This window comes from Pseudophryne corroboree, chromosome 7, assembly GCF_028390025.1.
Source record: "Pseudophryne corroboree isolate aPseCor3 chromosome 7, aPseCor3.hap2, whole genome shotgun sequence".
Taxonomy (NCBI): domain Eukaryota; kingdom Metazoa; phylum Chordata; class Amphibia; order Anura; family Myobatrachidae; genus Pseudophryne; species Pseudophryne corroboree.
The window spans coordinates 489,334,166-489,346,916 of record NC_086450.1 but is presented as its reverse complement, the minus strand read 5'-3'; the positions used below and the strand labels follow the sequence as shown (position 1 = coordinate 489,346,916).

The 12,751-nt window shown below is 45.5% G+C and overlaps 1 protein-coding gene across 2 annotated transcripts in view; it reads right to left on the bottom strand.

Moving 5' to 3' along the window:
- Positions 1-898: 898 nt before the first annotated feature.
- The window catches only part of LOC134945693 (guanylate-binding protein 1-like), a 328,447-nt gene continuing 316,594 nt past the window's right edge, over positions 899-12,751 (bottom strand). For both annotated transcript variants that reach the window (XM_063935138.1, XM_063935137.1), the window contains 5 exons: positions 10,206-10,287; positions 9,537-9,872; positions 9,148-9,271; positions 5,567-5,640; positions 899-1,362 (listed from right to left, as the gene is read on the bottom strand). In XM_063935138.1, the coding sequence (XP_063791208.1) occupies positions 1,088-1,362; positions 5,567-5,640; positions 9,148-9,271; positions 9,537-9,872; positions 10,206-10,287 (891 nt within the window). In that variant the 3' untranslated portion in view covers positions 899-1,087. The remainder of the gene's footprint in view (positions 1,363-5,566; positions 5,641-9,147; positions 9,272-9,536; positions 9,873-10,205; positions 10,288-12,751) is intronic.

Below are 12,751 nucleotides of genomic sequence, written 5' to 3'. Positions count from 1 at the left end.
AGCCCGAGGCTGGTTATGCTTAGGAGGGGGGACCCCACGCATTTTTTTTTTATGATTTCTCATTGTTTAATTTAAAAAAAAAAAAAAATGAACCCCAGCACGGATCACACAGATCCGGCCGAGATTCATTGTAAAAAAAGTCGGCAGTGTTTTGCTAATCACTGCCATAAAAAAAAACAAAAAAAAACGAATGACATCGACATCGGAACAAAAGAAAAACCCGAATACGACAGCTTAGTAAATTAGTCGTAATCAATTCAAAAAGTTGCAGTTTTACACTTTCGATGTCATTCGTGATTGAACTTTGACCTTTTCCCGAAAATTACGAATGTTAGTAAATTTACCCCAGAGAGAGGGGCGTGTTTTATATACAGTATCTTTCACCTCTGATGCCACGACCCCGTGGGTGTAACAATAATGGTTGCAGGGTGTGCAGTGCATGTGGGGCCCTTGGATCCGGGGGGGGGGGGGTGAGGGGGGGGGGGCAACAAGTGCCTATAATAGTTATAACAGTGGCATTAGCAGACAGGGGTCTGAGAGTGGTGCCCTGGCACAGACCAGAGCGGACATTCAAATGCTGTTTGCAACCCATCCGCATTACAAATGGAAATGCACGGGCGCACACATCGCGGTACCGCCGTTCTGCACCAGGCTGCATACACTCGCTCCTGCAGTCTTACAATGCAATGTATGGAGTATGAATGGTCGTTGCGAGTTTATGAACGCGCCCGATTTACTACGATACACATTCTGCGATGCATACACAATGCGGCAACATTATAAAAGGACACATAAGTGGAAACAGAATGGAGAGAATTAAAAATATCATTCACCTGAAATATTCTCGAAAACATCCCTCTCAGCAAGGACGGGAAATAAACACCTCAACAATTCAAGATATTTTTGGATACTTTTTTAATATTAAGTTACAATACGGTAAGAGTCACACATGTATCCCCAAAGTGTACAAATACATCAATACTGTGTTCTGTAGAACGGGTCTCTGAAAGCTGGTTGTTCCTAACATAATAAAGAGTCCTCTACATATAAATGTGATATTATTCTGAAACCCTCACAGCTAGTCAGATTACATGTTACCGGCCATGTTCATAAGGAAGCGCACCCAATCTTGGCGCTGATTCTGGAAGCGTGCGGACTGCTGCAGGTGGAAGTCCACACAGTCCAGCACGTCTTTGAGAAAAGTCAGAAAATTTAGATGTTTCCCCCGCAGGGCCACGGGATCAGACTGGAGATAGTTTTCTACAGGGTAGATGTTCTCCATCCCCATCTGGGTGAACTTTTCCTGTAAACGGGATGCAGCTCCGCTCGTGCTCTTGCTGAGGATGATGAAGGGCAGAATTCCTGGTGGAGTATAACACAATATTGCAGTCACTTTGTCATGATGGTGAGGATTACTCTTATTATACAATGGCATGTGGATGGTTACAGTTTATTGAGCTTCTACTTCCCAGTGATCTGCTCAACCACACAGACAGCACCAGGAGGGGGCGCTATGGGCAGGAGGGCACAAGATAAAGGGAGTAATGCAGAGTTGATCACAGCAGCAAATATGTTAGTGGTTGGGCAAAACCATGTGCACTGCAGGTGGCGGGTGGTGGGGGGGGCAGGTATAACATGTGCAGAGAGAGGGTTAGATTTGGGTGGGTTATTTTGTTTCTGTGCAGGGTAAATAGTATACTGGCTGCTTTATTTTTACACTGCAATTTAGATTGCAGATTGAACACACCCCACCCAAATCGAACTCTCTCTGCACATGTTACATCTGCCCCCCTTGCAGTGCACATGGTTTTGCCCAACTGCTAACAAATTTGCTGCTGCGATCAACTCAAATTACCCCCAGAATTCAGTAACTGCTGAAATGAGCGAATCTCGGTGATTTGGCTCATAGCAATTAAGCAGATTTTAGTTATCATTGTCTAGAGCTGTTTACGGTATGAAAGCTAGCATCTAATTGGCTGACGTGGATAATGCCACCTTTAGTTTGTGCGCTAGCTTTTGTTAGGACTACAATGTGTTCTTATGCCTGATGTGTATAAGTAAGCTGTAGAGGTTTCTCCCTAATATAAAGTAACTAGTTTGGAACCTTGGTGGTCATTCCGAGTTGTTCGCTTGTTGCAGTTTTTTGCAATGCAGCAATACGGTGGAAAATACGCATGCGCTTGGTATGCAGCGCACTTGCGCTAAGTAATTTAACACAAAACTTTGTAGATTTACACAAGCTCGAGCGACGTTTTTTCAACGCTCGAGTGATCGTAGTGTGATTGACAGGAAGTGGGTGTTTCTGGCCGGCAACTGAGCTTGTTTGTGACGTCAAAGCAGGAACTGAACGGACTGAGGTGATCACAGTCTAGGAGTAGGTCTGGAGCTACTCAGAAACTGCAGGGAATTATTTAGTAGCAGTTCTGCTAACCTTTAGTTCCCTATTCTACTATGCTAAGATTCACTCCCAGAGGGCGGTGGCCTAGCGTGTGCAATGCTGCTAAAAGCAGCTAGCGAGCGAACAACTCGGAATGACACCCTTGTCAGATGATAGTGATATAATATAATGTGTCGCAGTCTGCTGATGCAGCAATTTATATGTGACTGGATTCCTTCCTGCAAGTTATAACTTACTCTCACACTACACAAGAAATGATTCCAACTAATAAGTGATTGTGTGATGCCTCCGGCTATGATATTGTGGAGGTCAGTGTTTTCCCATCTCTGTTATTCTAGAACACATTGAGTTGCGGCGATCTTGCAGCAGCAGCGGCTCCTATCTGTTGGGATGAGGGGGCTGCCTCTGCCCGTGCTGCCTGCAGGCCAAAGAGGGGGAGAAAAGGAGATAGCCCCATGCTGGCCGGGTCCCGGCACCTGTGCAATGGATCTGGCAAAACACCGGCTTCTAGGGACTGCATCAGTTGCAGCCCATAGAAGCTGCGTAGGGCTGCCCGAAAGGCAGGGAGTGGTTTCCCACAGGAAGCACGCTCTCTGCTCTAATCGCTGCCTGGTCTGGCAGTCACGGAGGGTGAAATACCTCCCAATAGAACTGCTTGTCCTGTGTGTGGGTGTGGTATGGTATGCCGGCGGCCAGGCTCCTGGCGACCAGCATACCGGCGCCGGAAGCCTGACCGCCAGCATACTGACAGCGTGGTGAGTGCAAATGAACCCCTTGCGGGCTCGCTGCACTCGCCACGCTGCGGGCACGGTGCCGCTTTATTCTGCCTCCAGGGGGGTCGTGGACCCCCACGAGTGAGAAAAACTGTCGGTATGCCGGCTGTCGGGATTCCGGCGCTGGTATACTGTGCTCCGGGTTCCCGACAGTCGGCAACCTGAAGACCACCCCTGTGTGTAATTGGCAGGTAGCACTTCCAATGGGAAGTCACTGCCTGTCACAGTGTAGTCAGTACAGTCACAGACTGCAATTGGCTCACTGAGGTGGTGGATTTAACTGGGGGGGAGGCTGCAGTCCCTTGGTAAAACCTGGCACTGGTGTTTCATAGCAGCTTTAATGGCATCTCACCGTCCTCGCTTCTTATTAAGGTAATCCCTTAGATTGAATTTAGTGATAGTCTGACTGAGGTGTGCTCGGATCCTCGGATCAGGCTGGATAAGCAGATCCCAGGGGAGGTGTAACAAGTCTCTGGGGTACCAAAAATCTAACCCCGGACAAAAGAAGGACCATTACAGGCAAAATTGGGCCTGACAGATGGCAGGATCTGAGGAGTGCAGCTATAGTAAGTGACTTTGGTGTCTATGTACTAAGCCTTGGAGAGAGATAAAATGGGCAGAGATAAAGTACCAGCCAATCAGCTCCTAACTACCGTGTTATAGGCTTTATTGGAAAAATGACAGGAGCTGGTTGGTTGGTACTATATCTCTCTCCACTTTATCTCTCTTCAAGGCTTAGTACATAGACACCTTTATCTTGTTTCATTTATGTCACCTATCTTGATCCAAATGTGCATTATTACGTTTTGCTGGAATTGTCATTGACTCAGGGCCGTCTTTTCGTATGGGCTCAATGGGCTCTTGCCCAAGAGCCCCAGGAGTAAAAGGGCCCTAGTCTGATAGCTGAGGGTCCCCTCTTTCCAGGGGTACCAAATTTTTGAAAATCGGCCCTGGGGAACCAGAGATATCAGACTTCAAAGCAGTGGTCCCCATCCAAGCCTGTTAATTGTTCTTCCCAGCCAGATATCTCGGTTTCTTTTTGACTTAGAGTTTATTCTGAGGGTATACTCCAAAAGCTGTGACTCCCCCCTTTCAGTGGACACTGGCAGCTTGTCTCTACTATGCCCAGAACCAGAGATATCAGCCTTCAAGCAGCTGTTCCCTGCTCCAGCTCCACACTCCTAATATGCAGTTTTATATTTTTGTTGGTGGATTGCTCTGGCTTCTAAAGTCTGATCCCCAAGTCCCCAGTACCTCCTGAAAGGTGTCCCCAGTATCTCCTGACAGGTGGGACTCTAGTTTTTTTTTCCCCACTAAAGCTAAGAAATCTATTTCCAGGAACTGGAGATATCTGCAGTAAAGCACGCTGCCCTGACCCCCGGAAAATGATGAATATTAAGCCCACTCCATTATCCACTCCTCCCCTGTGTATTAAACACCCCCTACCACCCTGGAAGTCATGTACCAGGGCCCCTTCATTCAGCACAATGCCCCCTTCTACAGTTTAGTGTTCTCCTCCCTGCCCCATCTGTGCAGTAAAGGAATAATTAGCAGAAATTATTTCTCCAGGTCCTACATACTGAGCGAAAGATAGAACCCCCCCTATCCCCCGCGGAACATCAAAGCTGCCGCTGATAGCTCCCCCCACCCCTTCCGCTGGTGGGTGGGTAGGGGCCCCAGTGCATTGCTGTGTCCAGGGGCCCACACTGCTGTTAAGACGGCTCTGCATTGACTTGGATATGGGAGCCATTTGTGTGCAGGATAACCTGGGATCTCATCTAATTATACCTCACGCTCTGAGCAATGACCGGCTTTATACTGTTACATTGTAGCTGTAGTTTGTATCTTTCACTTCTTTTACTTTTCCATCAGATCACCAAGAATCTTTTGTTTCAGCAGTTACTGAATTCTGGGGGTAATTTGAGTTGATCGCAGCAGGAATTTTGTTAGCAATTGGGCAAAATCATGTGCACTGCAGGGGAGGCAGATGTAACATGTGCAGAGAGAGTTAGATTTGGGTGGGGTGTGTTCAATCTGCAATCTAAATTGCAGTGTAAAAATAAAGCAGCCAGTATTTACCCTGCACGGAAACAAAATAACCCACCCAAATCTAACTCTCTCTACACATGTTACATCTGACCCCCCTGCAGTGCACATGGTTTTGCCCAACTGCTAAAAAAATTCCTGCTGCAACCAACTTGGAATTACCCCCTCTGTTTCTGTCTATAAAAGGATGTCATCACTTATTGGCTGCGATTTCACAGGGGACACACGTGGACCCGTCACTAGTAATTAATTGTATCCTTAAAAAATGAGTTAGAAAGTGAGCTCTTGTTTGCTGCTGTTACAGGAAAAAATCAATGTAGCGTTTGATACAAGCATTTAATTTACTTACCGGTCAGTTTTTGGGCATTTTTTAGGAACTCTTTGATGCTTTCATATTCCTGATCATTGAGGGATTGTTCTGAACTGCAAAAGTGGAAACATTTTTTACATCTTTTATGACCCCTCTCCTTTCAGGGCTACAAAAGAGTGGACCAATGTGGAATATTGTTAATGAAGAGGTCTCACTTTAGGGCAGATGCGACGATTGGTTCCTAGGGCTAAATAGAGTTTCAACATTCGCTGAGCGACTGCCACAAACTGATATGCAACAGCAAGCACTGTCGGAACAGAAAGAGTGAGAATATGCAAATTCTAATGTTAGCCATCCTCTTGTGCACCAGCATGCAACAGTGAGTACAAGCACTAGGAATTCCAATAAAGTGACTGTGGACAGCGCAACTGCATTAGTGGTTCTGAACGCTCCACAATTGGTGCACCATTCACACTTGCAACAGCCTATTGCCTGCTCTGTGATTTATTTTGTTTAAACATGGCCTCTGTGGCTGCATAACTGCATTTGTAAGAGCAACCACGTTCACTGACACTCCTGTGACAATTCAGGGACACTCCAATGAGATGGTATTTTTTATCAAACACTTAAGGCGTCCTCCCACTTACCAGCCAGGAAAGCCCATGGCTATGTGTTGCTTTTGCCATAAATACTTTCCACTCCAAAAAGTGGCCACAGGTGTAGACTACACTGCGACGGTTGGGTCAGAGAGATATGAAATGGATGATGCAGTACATCAGTATTTCTCAAATTCCATCCTCAAGGTTCCCTAACAGTCCAGGTTTTACGTATATCCCTGCTTCAGCACAAATTACATTATTAGTCCATGAGATATTTTGATTTAATCATCTGTGGTCGGGTATGTATAGGACACACAGAGCATCCACTAGGAGATGTGTCCTTACAGCCAGACTAATTTCTATGATCCCTGGTTTGGCCAATTCACCATATAAGCTGAAATCTGCTACCGGGAGGGTGGGGCGGACGGTGCGGCAGATAGACTCTGGGGCAGCAATCTTTTCCATTCAGCACATCCTACCTAGATTACTTTACAGCTATCTCCAGCATAAAGCAATACATCTAATTCACTTTGGGACATGCACCCCACTGGTATACATGGCTGATATACCTCCATATAACATATGTGCCTGCATATAAACAAACAGAATGAAATTAATGATTTACTGAGCACTCCTTTTGGGGGGAGTTGAGGGTGGGGAGGGTGGTTTCATGCAAAAGCAGCTTCCAAATACAATCTAACAGATATAAGTAAATTCAAGTAAAAAAGTAGAAGCGCTTTTTAAAATACAAATACAAATATACAAAAAAAAATTAAATTAAGTGGCAGCACAATAATAGCTGCAAACAGACACATTTCATGTGAAAGAGCCTGAACATTAGATGAGTGTTGTCTGCTGTATGTACAGTAATCATTGCTTACAGAACACACGTAGAGTCCGGCTTTTTAATTGAGTTGCTACTTTATTTATTTTAATTTAGGTTTGTTTTTATTTTGCAACCAATTTTATATATTGCCCTCCTGGAAATGCCCAGATTTATGTTTAGGAAAGCACAGCTCCTTGTATTTCAGAATATGCAAATACCGGTCACGCACATGCAATGGTATGGCGCCAAGTAACCTATGACTTTACAGACACGTTGCATAGATACTTGAGTACTGCTACTAAGGGGTATATTATTAATATCTGTGAACATCAACTCTCCCTCCTGCAAACCATGGATCCCCACCCACCCTACTGTGCATGGCTAGCGTCACCTTCCCAGTGATATTCCGGAAGACACTGCATGTACAGGAGAGCAGAAGAGAGCAAAGGTTAATGTGTATGAGCAGGATGCATCAAATATGCACCAAAAACCGGCATACGATACATTCAGGAGCTTGGACCAAGTTGAGTATTACCATCTGCAGATAGCATTACCCTATAGAAGTTTATGGGCTTCTAGTCTCATTCTCCCCTGAAAGGGATCCAATAGGCACGTGTGTCATATGATGCATGCGCAGATTAACTCCACATCTCCTCGGGAGAGCTGTCATTTGCCGAAATCTTCATGCATATGGCGACATGTGGGATCGGCATGAAATACCTCCAATCAAAATCCCGACGGTCGAAATCCCGACAGCAATTGACCAACGGCAAAATCCCGACATGGAGAAAATACCGACATTTAAAATACCGACAAGGTCAAAATACCAACATGTAAAATGCTGACAGGTCAAAATACTCGCATGCGGTTTCATTGTTTTTTTTGTGTGTGTGTGTCTACATAGGTCAACATGGACACCAAATAATTGTACCGCGTCCCCTCGCATGGCAAGGGCGCTTCGGGCACGGTGCCTCGCTGCACTCGGCACACTATTATATTCCCCTTCCAGGTCCACTGGGATGGTAAAGTATGAAAACGTCGGTTTCAATGAAAAAATCATGAAAAACTCATGTCGGCATTTTGACCTGTCGGTATTTTAAATGTCGGTATTTGGTCAGTGTCGGGATTTTGACCTTGTCTTGATTTTGACCGTCGGTCAATTTCTGTTGGGATTTCGACCGTTGGGATTTTGATTGGAGGTAAATTGACTACATCCCTGACATGTATGTGATGACCCCTAAGTGCTTTTAGTGTATCCAACTCAGTATTTTGTTAAAAATGTGTGTGCTTAATATATGTTCCGTATGTCGACACTATCTAAATGTCAGCATTCAGAATGAAGACACGGACAGAATGTTGACATTCACAAAGTCAACAATGACAGAATGCATTGTCATAATGGCGAGAATGTGAATATTGACAGCGGACTTTTGATTGTATTGAGGTTAATTGATCAGTCTACAGAACACTGCATTGCTGACATACCAACTGTAGACATGAAGAACAATTAACTTTATGACAGCATTGTGCCACCCATACACAACTCCCCCTCTGGTGGCATGCTGTGCACAATACTATACGTTTCGCCTGTGGTGCTGGACACTCCCCTGAGGAACATTAGATATGCCCAAAGGGTGGAGCTGGACACGCCCCTGAGGAACATCAAATATTCCCCAAGGGTGGAGCTTGACAAACTCACTGGGCAGAGCAGGACACACCCCTTGTGACGTGGTAGATGCTTGGATTCATTTTAATACAATAATTTGCATGAGAGTATGACGTAAATGGGCACTGTACTTTTTGTGCCACCCACCTGCCAGGGGTACCAGGAAGGGCTTAATGCAATATAGCAGTGAGATGGGTATCTCTAGCTTATGGGGACAGATGGTGCGTAACGCAGGTTGTCACAGGAGGGGAGAAAGGTTTTATTCTGTGATTTTTTTATTTTTTATTTTGGCTAAAGTAGGATAAAAATGGATGTTTCACAATGAGCTTGGGTTGATCTAAATGACATGAGTCTTTGTACATATGATCTGTGTGAAACATTGCCAGTGATTGGGGCTGTCACCTTCCACAAGTGATGGATAATACTGTAAATCCGCTGATGTGGCGGAGGCACATTGATAACACTGATTAGTATATTTTCCCTTTGGTGTTATATAGAAGGAATCCGGATCGCAGTTACAGAAATATACCTGTATACAAGAGCGGGCACTATCACATCAGGGCTTTTCTCATTATCTCCCTTTGTCAACACTTCAATCCTTTCATTTAGGTTCTTGTTCCACAAAACAATCTCATCTAAAGGCACAAAATTACCTTGGAGAAAGAAAATAAAAGTAAGAAATGTGCACACATGGTCAGCCACTTTTTAACGCCTCTTAAATGGGGTTAAACCACTATTCCCGTAGATGCTACGTGGACGGTGGGAAGCGACACACAATAGGTGAGCTCTGGAGATATTCCTGATTCCTCCAGGGTAGACTTGAGTGAAGGCTCTTTCTCTGACGAGAACCTCAGGGACAAGCCCTTCTCACCTTCATAAATAGTCCCCCACATCCAATGATCAAGAAGAAAGACTTACAGAGCTGAGCATAGATTTCCCAGGTTTCTGGGGAGTCCAACTTGCCGAATCCACGGTTGTCCACGATGGTGATACTCTCCGTCAGCTTGTACCCTCTCCTGTCCATGGTTTTCCCTCCATATGAAGTGGCCTCTCCTGCCTGGTCTTGGTAGTTGTTGTGGTTCCCCACATAGAGGCAGGAGTTTACAAAAGAGGACTTCCCATGGCCGGCGAAGCCGAAGAGTTGTATGAGCACCCGGTGGAAGCGCCCAGTGGGCAGCTGGTAGCCCTGAATATACTGAGTGAGCTGTGCGCAGTCAGATGGGTTGGTCACTTTGGTCAGTTTGGGCTTGTTAGCTGAAGCAGAGAGATAATCACATAATAGCAGCTACTTATATTACACCCTGCTTTATTCTCTTTATCACAGGCTGTCAGTAAAGTCTATGGGACCTTTTCTTCAAGCATTTTTTCCATAAAATGATGTAGAAATAGGATAGAGTTATATGGCCGGTTATTGCTCCCACTGTCCCTGTGAGCTACTTTTAGTACATAGAGGGGATATTTCCATTAATAGTGAAAATATCTGTCAAGATCCAACCCGTTTATAATCTTTCTAGTGCTGCGATTAATACATAGGCCCCTATTTACTCTATTGGTATGACTTAGCAGGAATATATGAAGCCGTCTCACCTGACAAAGCTTTGTCTGTCTGTAGGATTATAGTTTCTACGCCCTCTAACTCCTTCAAATACTCCTGAAGAACGTCTTCAGCCTTCAAATGGAAAACATGTCTCATTAATTATTAGATGTTACTATACTGTACTGTATATCCCTAGTAATACATTATATATGTGCATGTTACTCTCTACGATAAACAAAATTTTTATGAGTGGCTGTATCTCTAACATCAATGGAGAAATCAGACATAAATTAATCCCAAGTGAAAACACCAACTCCCGAAACATTTGTGTATACTGAGAATTATGTCAGTGGCAGAATTTCAGCGATTACTCCCATAGATTGCTATTGTTCCGGACACTTCAACACCAGGTTCCAGGTAACAACTACAGTGTGATCACATTCTTATTTCGAGGAACATAGGGCCCGATTCAGACCTGACAGCTGCTGTGCTTTTTCGCAGTGTGGGCTATTATTGAACTACTGCTCATGCACCACAATGCACAGGTGCGTTGTGAAAATTTTGATTGCATAAGCTGATTGATAAGAAGAAGACGTTTGTGGATGGTAACTGCCCGTTTTCAGGGAGTGTCAGGTTAAATGCAGGCGTATCCAAGAGTTTTCAGGGAGGGTGTGTAATGTCAGCTCCGGCCCCAATCAGCCTGTTCTCATCACACTGGTGGAGTTAGTATTGAGCTACACACACACCGCACACACTGCACACACACGCACACACCGCACACACCAAACACAATGGGAAACACATTAGATGGTGAGAGTGATGGGAATGGTTTTGCAGCTGTCCGCTGACTGAGGGGAATTGTCGCACAGCGTACACATGTGATCGCACACTTGCAAGGGGCAAGTTTACACTCTCCCTGGGCAGCGACTATCTGATCGCAGGACAGTGTCACCTAATTCCTGGAGAAGATCTACTACAGTCATACATACAGTTGCAGCCTCATGCTTGGGCTACTGCAATGCTCTCTGCCTGATTCTCCCAGTTAAAGGAGTGCCACGACCAGCCCCGTTCCTGCCATATAGCACGCACTCTCTGCTCCCGTCACTGGCTGCCTGTGATATGGCCAATCTATGGGCCTAATTCAGACCTGATCGTAGCAGCAAATTTGTTAGCAGTTGGGTAAAACCAAGGCCCTCATTCCGAGTTGATCGGTCGCAAGGCGAATTTAGCAGAGTTGCTCACGCTAAGCCGCCGCCTACTGGGAGTGTATCTTAGCATCTTAAAATTGCGACCGAAGTATTCGCAATATTGTGATTACAAACTACTTAGCAGTTTCAGAGTAGCTTCACACTTACTCGGCATCTGCGATCAGTTCAGTGCTTGTCGTTCCTGGTTTGACGTCATAAACACTCCCAGCGTTCGCCCAGACACTCCCCCGTTTCTCCAGCCACTCCTGCGTTTTTTCCGGAAACGGTAGCGTTTTCATCCACACGCCCATAAAACGCCGTGTTTCCGCCCAGTAACACCCATTTCCTGTCAATCACACTACGATCGCCGGAGCGAAGAAAAAGCCGTGAGTAAAAATACTATCTTCATAGCAAAATTACTTGGCGCAGTCGCAGTGCGATTATTGCGCATGCGTACTAAGCGGATTTTCATTGCAATGCGATGAAAAATACAGAGCGAAAGACTCGGAATGAGGGCCCATGTGCAGTGCAGTGCAGTGGGGGGGGGGAGGGGGGGCAGGTGTAGCATGTGCAGAAAGAGTTAGATTTAAGTGGGGTGTGTTCAAACTGAAATCTAAATTACAGTGTAAAAATAAAGCAGCCAGTATTTACCCTGTACAGAAACACTATAACCCACCCACATCTAACTCTCTCTGCACATGTTACATATGCCCCACCTGCAGTGCACATGGGGGGTAATTCCAAGTTTATCGCAACAGGAATTCTGTTAGCAATTGGGCAAAACCAGGGCCCTCATTCCGAGTTGTTCGCTCTGAGTTTTTCATCGCATCGCAGTGAGAATTCTCTTAGTGCGCATGCGCAATGTTCGCACTGCGACTGCGCCAAGTAACTTTACTATGAAGTAAGTAAGTTTACTCACGGCTTTTTCATCGCTCCGACGTTCGCATTGTGATTGACAGGAAATGGGTGTTACTGGGCGGATGCACGGCGTTTTAGGGGCGTGTGGCTGAAAACGCTACCGTTTCCGGAAAAAACGCAGGAGTGGCCGGGGAAACGGTGGGTGTGCCTGGGCGAACGCTGGGTGTGTTTATGACGTCAGCCAGGAACGAAAAGCACTGAACTGATCGCACTGGCAGAGTAAGTCTGAAGCTACTCAAAAACTGCTAACTCGTTTGTGATCGCAATATTGCGCATACATCGGTCGCACATTTAAGAAGCTAAGATTCACTCCCAGTAGGCGGCGGCTTAGCGTGTGTAACTCTGCTACATTCGCCTTGCGAGCGATCAACTCGGAATGAGGGCCCATGTGCACTGCAGGGGGTCAGATGTAACATGTGCAGAGAGAGATAGATTTGGGTGGGGTGTGTTCAATCTGCAATCTAAATTGCAGTGTAAAAATAAAGCAGCCA